This window comes from Ptychodera flava, chromosome 10 (assembly GCF_041260155.1).
Source record: "Ptychodera flava strain L36383 chromosome 10, AS_Pfla_20210202, whole genome shotgun sequence".
Classification (NCBI taxonomy): domain Eukaryota; kingdom Metazoa; phylum Hemichordata; class Enteropneusta; family Ptychoderidae; genus Ptychodera; species Ptychodera flava.
In genome coordinates this window covers 15,596,981-15,618,335 of record NC_091937.1, presented here as the reverse complement: position 1 = coordinate 15,618,335, position 21,355 = coordinate 15,596,981, and the positions used below count along the sequence as shown (strand labels likewise).

Genomic DNA, 21,355 nt, shown 5'->3' with positions numbered 1-21,355 from the left:
CATTGTAGTTTACGTAATTTTTACCTCGTTTTCCTATAACACGTATTTAATAAAACTGTTCCCGTACAAAACAAATAACGGCCGAAAATCCAAATAGTAGGTCATTGTCTTTACGTGTTTGCTAAATAAAGTCCAGCATTCAAAATTAATCGCCGCCGAAAACCAAAACGTACATTTGTGTCCGCTAACAAATGACGTGGACTCAATGAAAAGTATAGTCTGACATTCAAAACTGACCCCGCCCCAATCAAACCAGGCTACTCCAAAAATCCAAAAATTACGTCTTTTTCTGATAACAGTTTACATGTTTGTCTGCACCTTATATGAAGGCCGACATTCAAAATTAATCCCGCTCCGAACTAATTGCGACTGATGATAAAAATGTCAGATGATTTTTAACGTCTGCAAATGCCCAGTGAAGTCCGGCAACCAAAATTGTTACCGCTACGTTACGGTTACACGTAAAGCATGCAATGAAGATTACGTTCCTGTACGTCACCACAAGTTTTCTATCTTTATTGTGAAAATGGTTGCGACGTCTTTTGTTTCGACAGTTGGGCGATCAACATTCCTCTCAGTAGAAATTAGAAATATGCCAACAGTTCGAAATTTTATATTAACGAGAAAATCGCGCCGGTGTCTGCTCTGCCCGGTTTGGAAACGTGAGCTTATTGTTTTGTAAATTCTATGCGGACACAGAGGGAACGTGATGCGGGTAATGCACGTAGAGTTTAGAATGATGCCGTGATTTACAATGTAAACGCAATGTTGACCTAGCATTTGTTTTTCAATCTGTACCGGAGCTAATCATAGAGCATATATAATTTGTCTCGATCAACTGAACTTTTATTGGCGGACTGCTCATGAAGTGAGTCGAAGTCCAGGTTTGAAATCAATCTCGATTGAAAAGTATGCGATATTTCACAGCACAAATTCATGTCGGTATAGCTTTAAAATCATTGCGATTGAATTGTTATTTGGTATTATAAACTTATGCAATAAATTTAAAGAAGCCAAAATTGAAAATGAGAGAATACTTTCCATTAATTTGAAATAAAAAATAAACAACCGTGAACGTGCTTTTTTTGAATCAGCAAATAGTTTTTCCTGTGGATAAACTCAATCACGCTGAAAAACAGCGTGCTGCTGGCCTGTCTATCGTCGCTATTATAGTCAACGGACAGTCGCCACCGGAGAACGACGAATGCTCGTTTCCACACATCAGCCAACGCGATATTCAACTGTTTGATTGAAGTTCACGCATTTCATTACTTGTACAAATTCGACCGTCGCGGTTTTAGAATGACGCATTCAAATTAATATCAGCGTGGTCAGAGATTCACATCTGTTTTAGGTACATGTACTCGCCTCCATGGCACTCGCGAAGCCAAAACAAGTTGCTTTTAGAATTGTTCAAGTTTCGTGTCAGAATCAATTTATTTCAGTTTTTCGCCAACTTTTTATCTTTCTATCAGGAAATCGTTTTAGATACCAGATATTGTCAGGTGTTATATTTAGTTTAGCCTAACGATGGGTTCTAACATGGCACAACACAAAGTTAGCCCGGCACTGGTGCTTCTGAGGTCGGAAACCGCGTTCATGTAGCTGTCCGTTTTTAGCTCCATGCCATGTTCAAGGCGGACTGTGGTCGTACTTCAATATGCAGTACGGAACGTAAAAGCTAACGTACGTAACACGGCGTCTGAATGAATTCGTCTTTGTCGGTATCACAGTCTCTCTATCCAGGAGGGACTGTGTCGGTATGTACCACATTGTAAATTCATTGTCACGTGTCTCTCTCCAGGCAGGAAGCTGAAAACGCGGTGACGATTGGGCAACCAAAAGAGAGGAAAACACAATGTCAACGGACTTGGCATGCAAAATCACATAATTTTACGAAGTATATATGCAGCCAGCCATTTCTTCGCTTGATAATCAAATTTTAACTGGTACACTACAGTGCATAGTTAATACGCTAATTTGTATTTAGCAAGAAGATTATCTCCATATTTAGCTCGGGATAACAGTTGTGTAAATAAAGCCTAACGCTTACGCCGCAAACTGGCCGGTTCAGTGTTCATTTTCTTCCAATTTTCCCGCCATGCATCATTTCTTTCATACCACAAATCAGACAATTGTGTAAAAAGTCCTATACGTCATTATGGGCTGGGAATTTCCATCGAAAATGTGAGCGAATCGGAATTTTAGCTTACTTTGTGCGACTCCAAGGGTCGCATACAAATTTCTGCGATATACTCCGTTCCGTTTTTGGCAATGTATGGCAATTTCTGGAGAGTGTAACTTGGCGCCGCGTTGACGGATTAGCCTTATCTTTGCACAGGTTGTAGTTAGTGACTGTTTCTACAAAGCCGTGTCTCAGAATTCCGATAATGTTCCGAAAACAAAAGATATCGTGACAAACGTGGACAAAAGCCGTTAATTTATTCAGAATCCACCACTTCTCACTTTCAAGGCAAATTGTGCAAACAAACTGGAGTATCAAAAATCCAAGACACGGTTCTTTACACACCTTACCCTGCTATCGATTGCAGTAAACGGCTTACCAATGGCCATCACCCTCTCGTACTTACACTTTTTTAAGTGAAAAAACTCAAAAACACACATTTTTGAGCAAACAAACACACGCAAACAGGTTTTGAAATATTCTCACAATTTTTATAATCTTCAACTGTAGACCTACCCAAACATATACTACATGTTGGGTTAAAGATTCATTTTAATGGTGAAAAATCAGGTTAAAGAAAAGTGTCTGCGAATGTGGGTCTCCCCCTTAAACCTGCAGATTCAGTTTGACAGTGTATTTGAAACATCAAGGCAGGGTTAGTTGAGTGGAACACCTATGTATGCTCATGATACCTCTAAAAATGTTTTGAAGTTTGACTCTAAAAGAAAATTGTTTATGTCAAAACACAAGACACTTATGTTTAGAATGCAAATGGAGTAGACATCAATTTGATATTATCAGATCAAAGTTGTCGAACATTATGTGAACCATGACATCTCTCACTGTCAGGTTACTCTGAATGCAGACTACACCTCAAGGAAGATTATTAGATTTTGAAAATCTTTCAATTCTATGCTGATGTATACTATAGCGTGGTCAGATTCGCTTTCAAACCTGGAGAAAATTACGTTTTTCATCATCTGTGTTCTTTGAAAATGTAATGTTTCTGTCTTTTCTATGGTGGTAACACAAGGAATGTCAGCCATTTTGAATTTCTAATATTATGAGTTAATTTGCTTCTGGTAATTCAACAAGTCGCACACCGAACTCTTTATATCGTCATTCCTGATTATGATGGAGAATATTGTAAAGTTTCTGTGAGCAAACTATCAGTAAAAATATATATCCTTACTTTGAGATGCTGTTTCCCTCCTAATTTAACTTGTCAGGTATGAACTGCAACCCTTTGGGAGATAGGCAAATGAATAAAATATATTAATTTTGAAATGAGGAAAAGCAATGATGATCTATAAATACATATTTTTCAACATGAGTTATGTTATCGCTGTTTTTGAATACGTCTTACTCGGGAGATTACCCCTCTGAAATCTAGTAATTTTTTCAAGCGCATCTTTACTAATTTATAAAATTTCCATCACACTGAACACTGTCTTAACTTACCAATATCTGTTTTAAAAGTTGTTCAGTTATTATGACTTTCCACGAGTGAATCATCTCGTAATTATTCATAATTTTTTGTCATGACGTCACGCCAAGTCACTCCATCAACAGTTCTCAGCAATTCTTTTTAACGAGCCATTTCAATAATTAAATCATTGTGCACACTTCTGTTGAAAGAATCCAGCCGGAAAATTAATATCCAATATTTTATTCAGCAGACTGGCTGGCCGCGTTGATAACAGGTGCATACGGGCAGGTTTTGTCGGTAACGGCTGAATGGGTAAATCAATTACACAAACGAGTTAATTTAACCCTTTCACCCCCAGTTCCCTGTGTACAGGTCCAACTTTACCATAGAAAACAATGGATTTTGGACAAACCATGGTGGTGAAAGGGTTAATTGAAGTGGCGTTATCGCTTTTTGAAGGGGCGGTTATCAAAACTCACAGGGATTGTTCTGTCTGCTTATCAGTCTTTGCCGGTGATATTACAAAAGGCATATTTTGCAAATTTGAAGAGCCCAATATTTCATCATTTTGGCTTTTTTGTAATATGCATGAAGAAACATAGATAAACTTTGATGCCATCGATTTATTCTCACGTTTACAGAATAATCTCTGTGTCCTTTCACCTGAAATGATTAAATATTTATGCAAAACCAACCCATAGATATGAGTAATTTGAAATCAAATGCCAAAGTGATAATACTTTTTACCTGTGTGTGTTTCGACAAGAACTGTAGCATTTGTTAAGTTTAGGAAATGTTTGTATTCTAACATGAATACAAATACTGAAAAAAGCTACAGTTGTCGCATGCAAGAATGTAGAGGTGTTCACGTTCTTGCTTAGATAGGTAAAGCCATGTTCCATGAGGGATGATCGTGCAGTGTCATCCACAAAATCGAACAAAGATTTTCCACAATTTCCACTTCATCTTTTTGTGTTGTGTGAATAAGGCCTGACAAAAAGTTGTGTGTACTGTACGCAAGTTTTTTATTTATTTTGGTCTTTTTGTTCTTTTGTTTTTTGCCTGGAATAGACATGTAGAAATGAACCATGGGGGTAATTATGAACAAAAAAGTTGATGAAATTTCCAAGGCAAGCTGCATGCTGTTTTTCAAATACCATTTGAGATACTGTCCCTTGCCTTAAAATATGCAGTGCAAAGTATATTTTATTTTCAGATGGTATGGAACTCAAAAGTGAAAGATTTAAAGGTTTATTCAACTTTCCTCAAGGAAATTTTTAATCCATTCTCTTCATAAGTCAAGAATGGAGATCAGGAGTTACTGTGCAAATTTTGGTACTGAACAAGCAAAGTACATCAAACTTTACTAATGCGGTATTAGTAATTCAAAATTACGGCTATTCCAATGTTAACTCTATGGTGAAAAATTTGATTTTCTTGTTTTCACACAACAAGAAGGTGACAACTTTATTTACACCAGAAATTTCAAAATCATGGAAATTAGTTTTCACAAGTAGCATACCAGCAAAGTATATTGAGATTTGAGAATCTCAATATCTGTGCCTGAGGTGCATTCTTCTGTAACTCTTTGAGCGCCACAATTTTTGTCACCTTTACAAAATATACCTCAGTCAAATTTTTTCAGAGTTTTGCTAGAATTTTGATAAAACATATGGCATCCATTTGGTCCAAAATTACCAAACAAATTACAGAAAAGTTCATAAAAATTTGTAGATTGTTGCACTAAAATTTTTGTGGGAGAAATTACAACACTCAAAGGTTTAATATTTTTTTCTCTATACTGTAGCTCCTTTGCTTCAATGCTGTGGTTATCTCTCATCGTAGTTTTGATCTCTTTCAATAGCGTTGATCGTGATTTCGGATTTGTTACTAAATATAGCTGCACACGCGCGACTTTCGGACAAATATGCTGAAATTCGGACAAATTTTGTTGTTGTATGCGCGGCTGCTGTTGCAGCTCATTCATCAATTCATACGAATCAGTCATCAATTCATACGAATAAGTGTGACGCTGAATAGCCATTCTAACACTCGCAGGTTTTATTTTCGTCGTTTATGCGGAAATGAGGAGAAATGTTTATTTTTATGCATATTAATGAAGAACAGTGACGTCATTTGCAATCAGCGCTATTTTTAACATTATTTTCTTCATGTTTGCTCTAGATACTGAGATAAATAGGTGAAAGATATAAACTTATGTATTTTGGTTGTGATTACCTCCTTTGCTCCATGTTCATCAGGTTTCATCAAGTGAACTCATTCGATGGGAACATTGCGGTCAACATCTGGTGGAACCACAACCCAAAGCTGATACCGACCCAGGACAACTGCGGCAACCCTCAGCCGGAATCCATCGCTGACGTTGTATTTGAAGTTGACCGGGTAAAAGAAAGCGAACTATATGCTGATGAAAATTCACTGGTCAGGTTAGGATTGCTTGCTGTGCTACCTTATCGTTCTATGTTTAAACAGCCAGACTCGTGAACTGTATGTTCATGAGTTCAGATTTATCCTCAGTATTTATGTTTGAGAGATTTCTGAATTTTATGACATGCCCTGATATGGACATCCAGTCAGAGCTTTGAATCAAAAAGCTACATCTCATGAACCTTGTACGACCCTTACCCCTAGGTCACCCAGTCAAATAAAACCAATGGCTAGTACTACCTTTTTTGACACTACTTTGGAGAAAATGCAGTATTTGCATCATGCAATTTTGCATCATGCATCGTGAGACGTGATGCTCTCTGTATATACTGATATTGTCTTCCAGGCGACGTCAGGTAAAACCCTGGGCATCATTGGCCAAGAGGGTGTAGTAGCCGCAGAGTCCATGACGACATCCTCTTTGTAAACTGTTGTTAAAACTTGTCAAGTTGCGAGTTGGCTGCAGTCATTATTGTGTTTTCGTTTCTTCATCAGTCATGGCAGGCAGCATACTACTTCAAAACGGCCTGCATATTTCATTGAATTCCTTCGGCTTATCAATCAGTATGACAAGATTGTCCAAGGGAATATATTTCTGTTTTCTCAGAATATCTAACAGCAGGGGTTTCATTAAGTTTTGAAGTAGGGGGCCAGAATGGAAAAGTAGGCAGCTTGCAGCTGCCATGACCACAAAGCGGTTGTCGTTGGGAGAGGGTCCGGGGGTGTTCCCCCTCCCAGCCGAAGGCCGGAAGCCTGAAAAATGAGCTAAAATTCACTTTTACAGCTCGCAGTCACTTGAATTTCTAGTATTTTCAGGAGAATTGTCAGCAGTGTTCCAGGGCAATTTGTGTTCATATCATAAAAGCCATTTTCCAGGGAGATTAGGCCTAAAGATGATAATTCATAATTAAAAATGATAAAACGTGGTAATGTTGACGATATTTTGAACAAGAAAACAAGTCTTTAGAGCCTCTATGCTTTTAGGAGGTAAACTATAATAATTCACTATTATTAATGATATAAATTTGATATGTAGATGATATTATACAGTGTTACATCTAGACGGGGTGGATAGGGGATTCCCCCTCTGTTGAAATGTTGGCAACCCCAATGAATTTGTCAAGGGGACCACTCCCCCTTACATGAAATGGTGCCAGTCACACCTTAGAGGTACAAGTAGAACACATGAACTGGTGAAATGCCCCCGAAATTTTCTGGTAAAGGGGGAAAATCCCCCTTGTTGATGCCATCCTGGATGAAACACATTTTAAGCACAGTAAATGAGAAACTTAACTGTAACTTTGGTCATTTTTAAAATTTTGTTTGTTCTGTGTATCATCTGCAGTTTCTGGTTTGAATCTCTGAACCATGGAGAAATTCCTAATATTTAGCTCATAATTATACCCTATATGAGTATAATCTGCATTGTTATTGTTCAAATTTTGTATTCAGGTCCGGACTAGAATACATTTATCAACAATAACAATGGTCATCTCACGTATACAGGCTGTGTTGGCAAGAAGGACACCGGGCATTAGGCATGATGGTCGGATTATAGTAAATTCTGTAGTTGATACATTGAAACAGAGTAGTGAAAAATTAGTCAAAAGATACAGCTAATGTCCCTTTAATGTATAATGTTATGCTTAAAATTAAGAACCATGATGTTTGGTATGAAAATCTGCAGATGAAGAACTTTTATACCACTGGGGAGGTAAAAAGGATAATTTATATAACAATAATGATAAAAACTGACAATCATTACCATATTTCGCAAATAGAAACAAAGACCCTCAAGGTTATTTGACTATAGGCCTATGGGTATGCTAAGCAAGAACCTTGATATAGGATATGAAAATTTGTACGTTCAGAAACTCACATTTGGATTTAACCTGACGACCGTTTTTGAAGTGAATTTAGAGGTTTGATCGTATATTAACCACTCTGGGCGACATTCTTATTGGCTTCGATAGACCGAAAAGCAGTACATATCATACGTCCAGCTGGTTATATACCTTCACATTTCTAAGTCTACCGCAGTGCAACGCACGTCGGCTTACTAAAATTCGAACTGTAATCGGGAAGTTTTTTCGTGAGAAAAAAATCAGGTCATTGCCTTCGAAAACAGTTTAAATCCACATAATTATCCTTCTCTTGTTTCTTGGTCCACTTCAAACCGAGGATCGTACAGCGAAGCCTGACCTTGCGATCGCTTCCGTCTTCATTTGTTCATCGACCATTTTGAGTCGAGCTAACGACAGCCGACAGGTGTAGTATGCCCGTTTTCATTGGCGTATATAAAAAGTCACCACAAAGGAATCAGCAATTCAGGTAGCCAATAGAATCGTCCGTTGCAATTCCGATTTTTATTGAGGCAGTATACGCAAGACCATGCTCCATCGTAGTACAAGGCTATCGTAGTAGTCGCTCGTCTAAATTTTGTTTCACATAAAAGCCGTTGAAAAGTTTGATTACACAGCTTGTGAAACCTGTGCGTATCATTTCAGAAGGTAAACAATATTTTAGCTATGAAAGAGTTCAAATTTCCGAAAAAGTAGCCGGCGAAATCGTGAGAGTAACCGTCAATTTCGCCGGCTGCTGGCTCTTAATGAAACCCCTGCAACAGTGTGGACTTTCTACACCAGTGTACAAATAGCATCATCATGACTTTGAACATCTTGGTGTGACCATTTAGCATCCATTCGACCAATTGCTACATGCTCTTGGCTCCAAAACTGATTTATTACATGCCTCGTATATCCAACGTCACGCGCTCCATAGGAATCAATGGTAACTTGTTGATGACGTCGCGGGCCGCATAGTCATCATTGGACTGAAAGTGAACCGGAACTATTTTCAACTTGACAACTTTGATGTAAAAATCTTGAAATTTCATGTTTTGTATAGGAAATCCGGGCTTTGGAAAATGTTGCAGAAAAAAATTGATTAACCGCATAACAGTAGTTTGAATATATCATAATGCCATTCGATGAGGAAAAATCATTCCATTTTTTTAAGATGGAAATAAAGCATTTGATTATCATTTACCAATAAACCTAAATATTCTGAGAGAAAATTGTGTAAGAGAGGCATGTAATAAAAACATTATAGCCCAAACAAGGGACTATGTACCCTCGGGGCAGGAAACCATTTGCCCTCCTTACGTCGGGCAAATGATCACCTACCCTTGGGCACATAGTCCATGTTTTGGCTATAATATATAATATGCAGGCAATAATATACATGACTATTACTGTAGGGAAGTACCAGTGTCACACCAATTCAGGACTCGTTGTAATAAAATTATGTATTCATCTTTGCATATCAATGATAAGATTGTGACATCATTTGCCAGTGGCCCAATATAGTATGTATTTTCCTTTATTCATCATTAAACGCTGACCTTTTAAAAACTGTCAAATTACCAAGAACTCTCAAACATTACATTAGTAGTGCTACCAACATCGGAACTACTTAAATGAAATCTAGAATGACAAATGGAATTTTTTTATGTGTTCAAATACCAGGTGGGACAGTTTGACAGTCACAAAACATGTATAATATATTACATGGCCATAAAACTAATTACATTTCATTATATGTTAAAATTTTTAGACATTAAAGATTAAAGTATAACTTTGACATTTATGAGTATTTACAGAAAATGTTTAATAACTGCATGTAGGCCGGCATATTAGTTGTTCATATAAACTTTCTTTACTAGTTAAAATGGCAAATTTATGGGGATTAATTTATGCGAAGTGGAAAAAAACACGGACAAGCGTGTTTGAGGTATGGAAAAATGTATGTTCAGTGAAAATATTAATTATGAACACGTTATGAATAATGAATTGAAGCATTGCGATGAATTTTCTCAATAGACTCAGACAGGTTGGCGTACACACAGGAAATGTGTTCCTGAATGAATAGGAATGATCTCCGGATTGATTCAGGTTGGAAATAATGATGTCCATCCATGGACCCATTCAAAAATGGAATGTCATTAATCAAGGAATGTGCGACGGAATTCTTTATGATCTATACCCAGTACAGTGATGTGACAGCAGAAAGTTTGATGATGTCATCAAAATTTTGGTGATAAGCTTTGTTGGTAGTTTCCAAATTTTCCTTATCAGAGCCTTTTATGTGTAGTGTATCCTGCTCAGTGAAGCAAAGCGTATTGCTTGCCATTGTTTAGATGTACATGTAAAATTAATTTAAGTATGTGCCAAAACAAAGCAACTTATATACAGATACAGCTACAGACTACGCTGAAAAACAGGATAACAGTCGTATTAACGTTCTGCGGAAATTTCCAAAGAAACAGCAAAAATTCTCAAGACAACCATAACAAAAGGTTTGGAGCCAGTAAGCCTGTAAAAGGGCCATTAAATTTTCCAAAACACACACTGAACCACTCTCCTGATTATTGTGTAGCAGTTTTATGATCGTATATCTCTATTATGAATATGTAAAGGTTAACTAATTGATGAATGTTAATTAGAAATCGGAAATGAGGTTCATCGCTAGGGAATCATCAACTCTCTCCTGTCTCCTTAATTTTTACTTTCAAGGATTTATGGTGTGTTAGGGGAAATGGAGGGAAAAGAACGTCATTTTCTCAAAATGAGAAATTTGTTCAGTGTATTGGTCTGAATGTACCGTTGCCAATTATAATAAAGTACTGTGAAAACCTTTTTATTTGATCACTCTATTCATGCAACCACCTGAATTTTTTTCTCAAAATGCAGTTTTATTTTACCTTTGACAGTTTGACCATCAATGGAAATTGATGGTCAAACTCTAATAATTCGACCAACTAATCATGACAAGCTGTTTTGAACATTTTATTTTCGATAAAATACACGGAACAATACAATGTACAGCACAGATTGTGGACTAATGTGCAGCGTCTCGGAAGCTGATATCCAATTTGATGGCTGAATCTTACCGTTATAATTTAATAATACAAAAATACTCCCTTCCGAGCCTGCTGCGGATTAGCATGCTGCAGATTGTCTAAGTTAGGATTTCAGGAAAGTCACCTTTATATGTTTCAATAATCCAAGGTGGTGAGCATTTCACCTATGAACTGTCAAAAAAAGTTGAAATCCCTAATAATTCTACCACTAGAATTATTTTAGCTTTGTTAATTTTCTAATAATTCAACTATATAAAATCATAATTATTTTTTTCTGGTCGAGTGTATAGGGTTTTTACGGTAGTAGAACAACTTGATTTGGCTGTTTGACAGTCGTAAATGTGGATTTGTTGATAGTTTCAAAGCATCTCCGATCTAATTGCAAATGAAGTATGTAGGAATGATGTTTTCAACACATAATCCCTTCATTACCACATTAATTCCCATGATGAACATTGGCCTTCACTGTCGATTAGGAACACCTTCATTTAGATTATTTTGAGTTAAATCATGATGCAAGTTGGCCTTCAAAGTTGATTATGAACACACTAATTTAAATTAGCCTTTGCCATTTTACCGCGTCTAGACTGTTCATGTTCTACCCAGTTCACAGAAAGAGTGTCTAAATGTACAAGCAACTCAATAATGTCTAATTTGTTCATAATTGATGAACTGACACTTCTGTTGAAATTTCGCAATATGATGCATGCTTATTATTAGCTTATATATGGAGTGGTATTTTTTAAATTATGGGGTGGTCACACAATAGCCCAACACAAATTATATCTCATTTGTATGATTATCAATCACAATATACATAGATCCACATTCAATCACATGAAGTTACTAATCAGTTGTTTGGAATAAGCTTTTATTGGATTTGTATACTAGTTTGTACATCAGACACTCCGTGACTCAGAATGCACAAGGCATGAAAACATCAGTCATACGTAACTATACCAGTACTTATGGTAAAACGCACCTCAGGGACAGATATTCTGACTCTCAAACTTTTACGACATGTTTTTGGTCTACCACTTGACAGGGCTTACAACTAGCCTATTTTTTGAAAATTGAAAATTAATTTTTTCCCATAGAGTTAACACAGAGATGGCGGCCATTTTGAATTCCAAGCATTCTGAAATATTTGGTTGTTTGTTTCCCTAATACCAAGTTTTTAATGGTGACCCCTGATTTTTATTCCTGATTTTGAAAGGGAATTGATTAAAATTATCTTGCAGTAAGTTTTGGGCAAAATTTTAAATCGTTCAACTTTCAAACGTGACATTACCTTAAAAGTAGATTCTGCCTCATGCACAGATATTTAGACGCTTAAATTTTTACAATACTTTACTGGTATGTTGCTTGTGTGAACTTATTCTGAAGCCCGCAGCGTAAATGCAGTTTTCACCGTCTTCTTTTTATGAAAATCAAAATTTGAATTTTCCCCATAGAGTTAATATAAGGAATAGCAGCCATTTTGAATTTCAAATACATAGGTAAATTTTAGGTCGTTAAATGATTTTTAAGTACCAAATTTGAACGGTGACCCTTGATTTTTGTGTTTGAATTTGAGAGAGAATGGTTGAAATTTTCCGTCAACAAAATTTGAATAACAGTTTAACATATTCAATAAAATTGAAGTGTGTACTGCCCTGATCAGATTGTCAAATACTGACCAAATCCCAGTAGCTATACGTTTCATTAATCAAAAAGGAAAATGAATATTTCCAAGGAGAAATCTCATGTCATAAATATTCTTTCCAACTCTCATATTTTTATTATTTCCTTCTCTGGAGAATAACAGCAGAGTCTGGAGTCCTGGCAGTTGTTTTCCATGTCAAAGGCTGAAGTTAATGAAAAAATTGTTCTTGGAATATTTGTTCCGCAATACTGATCAAACATTCATCAACTTACACTCTTGAAAACTGAGCTACAGAGTTTGGACCCAATGAAAACAGGAATATTGTCTGCTACAAGTATGGCACAGTTAAGTTGCGCATGCCTTGCCATTTTTTGACTCCCTAGAACAGTAGTACGGTAATCAAAACCGCAAGAACCTTTGGAATGTGTTGCCACAATGTTGGAAGTGGTCACAAAATATCATATTCTGAGGGTGCACCTTGAAACCATGCTTTTTGTCTCAAGTTTGCTGTTTCCTCTCATAGGTGCAAGGTTAAATATTGCAGTTGGCATTGAAAAGGACCATGTCTAAAATATGGTAGAAGAAGACAATTTTGGTTCTAATTTCACAACAAATTAATACTCATAGACCCTCCAAAATTTTGGAGGGTCTATGATTTACTATGTGGTAAAGAAACAATACAATTAGTGATTATTAATCCTCTCCCATTGACTTGTTAGAAACCTGTGTTTTTTGTTCAGGTAACATGACAAATATCAAGAATAAAACAATAAAGATGTCTCTTCACAGGTGTAAGGAAATAGTATAAAATAGACACAGCGTTTCATAGTTGCAATTACACCATGCATTATCATTTTTGCATTGTTTGACATGCAAAAATCTTAGATAACATTATTTAATGGATTCAATAGGGCTGTTTGCAATTGACATCATTATTCTGTTATTAATATGCAAAAATAAAGTTTTGTCCGCAGTTTAACATCACATCTTTGAAAATTACAATGCAAGAATGGCACAAATACCACTGTGTAGGCGACTGCTAATGTAAGCATTGAGTACTAAAAGACATTTACGGCTCAGACTACAAACTTTAACAACAGCCACACATGTAACAGTGACAAAATTCGCCCTCATTTCACGCAGCAGTAACCAATGTCATACACGTGTACCTAACAAATCTGTAACCGTGAACAGTGCCATTCTTTTGACCTGATGCTTTGATATGAATATAAAATGATAGCATTGTATTTCAAAATTTGTCAAACAGACGTACTGTAAAATTAATTTAACCACTTGGTTAATTTGACCACCCTATATTTTTCTCAAAACATAATTTTATTTTACCCTCATCATAAGTCGACCAGTGATTGAAATCGGGACTTTCTCAATCTCCAATAATTTGACCTACCGATCATGACAAGCTGCTTTGAACATTTTATTTTCGATAAAATACGCAGAACAATACAGTGTACAGCATAAAATGTCTATTAAAGAATGTCTATTAAAGTCGGAAATTCAGGAAAGTCACCTTTATATGTTTCAATTATCCAAGATGGTAAGCATATCACTTATGAACTGTCAAAAAAAGTTGAAATCCCTAATAATTCTACTGCAAGAATCATTTTAGCTTTATTAATTTTCTAATAATTCAACTATTTTAAAATCGTAATTATTTTTTCTGGTGGAATTGATAGGGCTTTTACAGTAATATATGTGGCAAAAACAATAATGTCTTCACTTTATAGAAACAACTTTAAAGAAAGAGTATTAAGAACCAGGAAAAGATTAACGAACGAATATGTGCGGTGTGTAGTAGTTGCAAAATAAATGTCTGTGGATGATTCTCTGGAGCGATTCTTAAATTCCATTGACATGTTTTACATCAGAGAAATATTCTGCAAGCAAATGTTGTTGAGAGTGGTTAGAAAAATTTTTACTGTGATAAATGTTTGCTGTGAAGTGTTTTAATTGATATTTGTTGCTTTCTCAATATTGCAGTAAGCTATTGGGAGGCTGTGTGGCAGAACGAAGTATCACATTTGAAGAATTCGAGAAATGGTTACAAAAGGTAAAACGAAACTCACTGTCGTAAAGTGACCATGGTTCATCAGAGACTCATCATATGCAAATACCAATGTATGAACAACCCATATCATCCTACACTTCATATCACACTTGATTGCAATATTGACCCTATGCGTGCTGTTATTTTTCCCACCAAAATTTTAGTGTAACATTTTACCAATTTTTTTGAATTTTCTTGTAATTTTTTGATAATTTTGGACCAAACGGATATCACATTTCATTTGCTACAGTTTTTCATCAAAATTTTGGCAAAAATCTGAAAAAATTTGAATGGGGTACATTTTATAAAGGCAACAAGAATTGACTTTGGTGCTCAAAGGGTTAACCAAGCCACTCCATTCATTGTGAACAGGTCCACAATCCTCATTGATGACAATAAGGTTGGTTGAAACAATGGCGGCAAATGGGTCAGTGAAAGTGACCTTCATGTATCTCGGACGAGAAGTTTGAAATAAAGTAGAAATATTTAATACTTCAGCTATTGCCTTAGGGGCTGTGACAGTGTCTGTATCACCAAAACACTCTAACTTGTCTTTTCCAGGACTCAGATTTGCTAACACTGATTGAATATTGGACTGATGAATGCAGCCAGCTAGCAAGAGAGGTAACATTTACTTTGTTTTTTTAAGATCACATTCAAAATCAATGTGTTGAAAGCTATGAGAAGATGTCACCTTGTGCATTTTCTAGCTTTTTTGTGTTGCATAGAGATTCCTTCTAGGTTCTTTGTCCTTCAATGGTATCATGAAGTATGCTGAGTGCTGTAAATAAAACAAGAACTCCCCTATAAAAGCCAGATTATAGTAAATTTATGCAAATGTAAAAACTCAAACTTTTAAAACTCTTTTTGCTAACCACTTTTGGGGGTTCATTGTGCAGCTTATGGAGTAAATAAAGTTTTCACATGCTTAGTTTTGTGAAAAAGGAATTTTATTTTCCCCGTAGAATTGACACAGGTATGGCGGCCATTTTGAATTTTTTAAAATTTGGTAAATCAGCTAATGTGTTTCTCTAGTACCAAAATTGCACAGTGAACCCCTATTTTTATTCATGATTTCTGAACTAGAGTGGTTGGAAGTTTGCTTTAGGAAAGTTTGAGCAAAAGTTTAAGTCTTTTCGCGGCACAAACTACCTTAAATCTTTGCTTCAGAGTTATGAAATACAGCAGATAAGATTTATGCCCGCAATGACAACCCTGAACTCATTATTTAAAATCAGCTTCAATAGGAATTTCTGTACATGTCTTTGAGTTGACCCTCTACCAATATTTGTATTGTCCAGATTTTCGTGGGTCAAAGGAAGTCGGTCATGCACCAATTGGCCTCAATAGGACACTGACATATGTCTTTTGCACTGAATAATTACGGCAAAGAATGTTATCTTGTTTCAACTGTAAAGTGCACCACATTATTATGTATCACTTTATTCTTCTGAGGAAAATAAGTACACCCAGTGTTTCTTCACCATAGGATAAAACTGGTACAAAATTGTGAGAAGTTTTTTACTGGTCAAGTGTGAGCATGGCGTATACTCAATTCAACAGTCACAGAGTAATAAATATGAAATAGGTCCATCTTTGAGGTACCATTTAAAACAAGTATTTTGATTTTTCTTATCTTAAAAACAGTTATTTGGACTTCTGGATATGGACAAAGATGCCATGCTGTCCAAAGAAGACCTTCACATTGTTAGTGAGAGAGAAAACGAGGTATGTAATTTTCCCAATTATTTTTTTGTCTAATTTTTTCACTTGATATAGTGTACTTTCCATGTGATGAGTGATTCCTGTGATTTTGATTTGTATGTTAGAATGCCATCACTTGACCATCCTTATGATGCAAAATTACCCTTACTTTTCTATACAGAAATATGTGTGCACAAAAAAGCAAGTGTAGACATATCCATGTTCCAATATGTCCCCTGAACCCAGTACTTGTCTTGAAATCTACCAAATATACAATTTACGCCAGCCATGTACCTGATATCTGTGTACATTTTTTCCGCACTAATGATAACCAGTCTTGTTCAGTACTAATGCTCTGTCCCATTATGGCCAGATTTTCAATGATGCTAAGAAAATGTGCTATGAGTAAACCAGTATGGTGAGATTAACACTACATCAACAATACAGTCAAAACTCTATTAATATGCACTGTTATTTTTAGCTCACATTTGGTATATGTACCGTATACCAAGAGAGCTTATATGGTAGGTTGGCGTATGTAGGTTGTATGTATGTGTGGATGTATGTTCGTTCACATCAAAACTCCTAAACCACGGCACCTACAATCTTAGTTGATGATGTACAGGTGCACCCAGGGGTGGAGATGTGAATTTGTTCAAATGAACATGTCAGTGTCAAAAATATGCAAATGAGGTAAAAAAAGGGAAAATCCTGCAAATTGCTAAAACTCTGTAACCACAGGCCAGATTTGGTTGAAACTTGGTATGCAGGTTCTTTATGGTGACTTTAGTTAGATTTGTTCAAATTGTGGTGAAATTTTGATAGTTGTATTTTCGAGGCAATTTTTCCTGTTTTTGGTCAAAAAATCTGTTTCTCTGAAAGCACACGTCCCATTTTTGGCCCCAATTTTGTATGCATGATCCTAGGGTTGGCCTCTGTAAGAGTTGTTCAAATTGTGGTAAAATTTTCATATTGGTATTTTTGGGACAATTTTCCCTATTTTTTTGGTCAAAAAAATCATTTTCTCAGAAATCACTCACCTGATGCTTTGAAACTTGTTATGCATGTTCCCAGGGGTAAACTTAGTAGAGTATACTAACTCTGGCCTGCCACATCGAACCAATTGTTAGCCCAGTGTCATTGACGGTATTTTTTTAGATTTCAATTCTAGTCTGGACCGGAATTCAATTGTCAACACTAACAATGCAGTTTACACATGTATAGGCTGAGTTGTCAAGCTGAATACTGTGTACATCATCATGCTTTGGGAGTAGAACAAGAAACTGTAGTTGACATTAAAATTAAAAACAGTGAAAAGAATTCATCAAAGGTTACAGTTACTGGTCCTTAAATTAGATTAAATACAGATTGGCACTTAATGATGATTGTTGACTAACGATTCTTACAGCATTTGCTTTATATAGAGCTGGCAGAAACAATGCATTTTTGTTTCTATGGATAGATTGAGATGAAAGGTGAAGAGAGTGAACTCATCCTGATTGCTGAAGAGTTTGGCGCCATCATGGAGGAACAGCAAGCTGTAAGTTATGTCTTGGCACCAGGTTTTTTCATTTACATACAGCCAAACCTGTCTACGCTGGTCATCCAGGCTGGGACCAAGAAATATGACGACCAGAGTTAACCCTTCTGTTGAGGGACCATATGGCTTTTTTGGTCGCGATAGAGAATGTTATGTGGAAAAGAATTTCATATAGCAAATCTTGTCATCATAGAAGAATTGCTGAAAATCACAATATTTGCTAAATATCAATGAAACTGAAACTCGTCTGTTGCTTTCAGTCGTAGTATATTTGTCATTTTGTCAGAAATGTTGCAAACAATCGTGTCACATTCCTACCAAATTTGACAATCTCTACTGGTGACCTCTGACCTCATAACATGTCCAATCTCAGTAGGCTGGCATAACTCCAATTTTCCATATTTGGTGGACAATAGCAAAAGGACAACAAAGCCCTGTACCTTTTAATTTTCACCAGTAGAAATGTTTACACTAGTAAATACGAATTGTATCATGAGTTTCTATGCACATTGACTGTCAAGCACTAGGCACAGAAGACCAGTATACAGAGTACAAAATACCTCTCGTTTGACTGGGAAATAAATTACTTATCTTTCAGTTGCAGCCATTATAGTAAACTGGAAGATCCGTCGCTCGAGGGCGCTCTATCAGAGGGGCGCATAGGGAGCGTCCTCAAGCGATGGATCTTTCAGTCTACCATTATAGGTGATAATTACAATTTCCTCACCAGCTACTTACATTTTTCACGCTCACCTCTGTGTATGTGTCTTTGTACAGGAAATGACAGAGCTTGCTCAGAAGAATCTGAGACGGAGCCAAAAGGATGCCAAGGATGAGCTGTAACAGAAACAGTCCAAACAGGACACAAGTTTGTTGATTCCACAATGCCGGACTGCTGAACATCCAAGGTCCTTGCAATGGAAGATGGGTAGAAATAAGATGCTGTTTTTTTTTTCATAAACTTTCTTTTTACCAGTTTATCAATTTGGGACAGACTTGAGAATTGAAATGGGGACTTCCATAGTAGATGTTTGCCAGTCTTGCCGAGATAAGATATAAACACTTAGGCGCATTCCTGCTAGACGGCTGAAATTCACAATTTTTGCTTCATAGGATATTTACTGACCAAAAAAAACTCATTCTTTGCATTATTTTTTGTTTATTTTGGTTACAAACACAGATACCTTGCTCATATATTATAGAAACATATGAGTCTATTTTTTGTTGGTTTGATGAAAATGTGATAAGTCACCGTATTTTGGCTGTGGTTGTGCCATTAGCCTTGTCACAGCGCCCTCACAGTTTGGAATGTGGATCAGTTACTGTGTGTGACAGCGCTGCGGGTGAGACAATGCACAATCAGCTCTGTTGAAAACAGAGAATTTTGAGCCACAGTAATTTGTGTGTATCGTAGAATATCACGTTTTGGTCATCTGGTGCATTTTTCTGATGTTATTTGAATCTAGCATATCATATAAATCTACCGTTGCAGGATACCAGATGGTAACTTGAATATCACAACTTTGCTTTGTGATTTGAAAATGATTCCAATTCTGATGCCAACTCGTCCTTCACCAATTTCTATTGGGTGTTTGTGTTGTGACAGCCTTAAAAATTTGCATATTATAGCTACAACTTGCAACATCCAACCAATCATTAGTTGGAAGAACGTGTCACAAAAATATTACCGCTAAATCATAGAGAAAGTACGGCAAATACTTAGTAGCTGTAGGTCACCCTCAAACCACTAGAAATACGAAAGAAGCCTGTATTCTGATAAGTGAGCAAATATCTTTACATTTGAATATCTCAACTGCACCTTGTCATTTTCTGTAACTTTTATTCTTTTCATGCAAAATATTCTTGCCAGTTACTATGTAGGGAATCAATTTTAACTAATCACCAGAAAAGCTAACTGATAATTCCAGTTCTAATGGGATTTCTAGAATATTTTATCATCAGTTTCTGAAAGAAAACATCTTTTTTGTTTGTATGTATTGTTTTTTTGTCTTTGAACTTCATAATGTGGTATAATACTAAACATATCTTTAAGAAGTTATTCGCACGTACCGGCAACTCATAGTGTGCCATAGTATTTAGGATGTGAAAATTAAAATATTGTATTTTTTAAGTTAACATTATCACAGTATAGCTCAATATCACAGTATAGTACTTTTATACTTCATCAACTCAATCAATTTCACATTATTCATTTGTTCTTATAAAACACATTAGTGTGTCATTTTTTACATATTTTTAAAGTCAGATTGTCTTTTTCGAATTTCAACATTTTGGATGTAATAATTTTCATAGCTTTCAAATAGTTCTCTGACTTTGTTCTCAAAGTATGCATATCTTAGGTTTTTAAAGAATTTGTGTAGTTTTGTGTCCGGAAAGTGATTCCACTCTTTCAAGTGAAAATATTACAATTTGTATTCAATTATAGAAATGTGATTATATCTTTACTTTGACAAACATGGTATGCTGTCACAATAATAGAAAGACAACTCATGTTTTTAACAAATTTTCAGTGTGAACTTAGAATGTTTTTAAATTTATCAATTTAAGGTAGAACCTGCCATGGGGACAGAAATTCGGGCTTTCAAATTTTATCAATTCTCTTCTGGAATCCTCTTCTTTCATTTGAAAGCTCTTGGTGAAAAAGGTTTTTAGTGGCTTAGTTTTTAGAAAAATCAAAAATGTTATTTTTCCTCATAGAGTTAACACAGTGATGGCGGCCATTTTGAATTTCAAATATCGGTAAATCTTAGGTAATTTGTCTCTCTTGTCCTTGAAAATTAATAATCCACCCATACTTTTCAAAAACTGACAAGATGATCAGTCATGGTGTCATAAAAGTGATACGTGAAATGATATATAGAAATGATATTGTAAAAATGATATCTGGAAAATGGTATTTTGGACCTCAGACGGTCCTTGAAAATTGCCTCAAGCAGTCCTTGAAAGTCTTGGAACTTAAAGTGATTCAGAGAGTTCGGACCCTGTATGTATGAGTGGCTGGTATATTGAGTCAGCTGTTGGCAAAATTGATAATTTACATTCCGTCAGAGATGTACATCGTACCTCAGGTCAAACCTTTCAATGATGGTTCATATTTGGTTGACCACTACATCTTTTGAGGGGGTGGTCAAAAAAGTGGAGAAGGGGCAAAAATCACAACAAAAATTAGCAGCAAATCTGATTTTCCAAAGCAAAATTTCGTCTGAAGGTAAGAGAAAAAACTCTGGAATTGTTTAAAATGTTTACACACCATGCAGCGTAAGGTGTTACATTTGTGGCTGTAAAAGAAATTGCTTGCAGGAATTCTGACCACCCCTCCGAAGATCTTATGGTCCATCCCATTGCAGAGGTATACCACTTTGTCTATTTTTATGAATACAAAATGAACTGTACAGTC

General features: G+C 36.0%; 1 protein-coding gene across 1 annotated transcript in view; it reads left to right on the top strand.

Moving 5' to 3' along the window:
* The window catches only part of LOC139142096 (tRNA wybutosine-synthesizing protein 5-like), a 27,176-nt gene extending 5,821 nt beyond the window's left edge, over window positions 1–21,355 (top strand). The window contains exons 5-10 of the mRNA XM_070711914.1: window positions 5,876–6,061; window positions 14,627–14,696; window positions 15,255–15,317; window positions 16,341–16,421; window positions 17,860–17,937; window positions 18,715–21,355. Of these exons, the coding sequence (XP_070568015.1) occupies window positions 5,876–6,061; window positions 14,627–14,696; window positions 15,255–15,317; window positions 16,341–16,421; window positions 17,860–17,937; window positions 18,715–18,780 (544 nt within the window). The 3' untranslated portion in view covers window positions 18,781–21,355. The remainder of the gene's footprint in view (window positions 1–5,875; window positions 6,062–14,626; window positions 14,697–15,254; window positions 15,318–16,340; window positions 16,422–17,859; window positions 17,938–18,714) is intronic.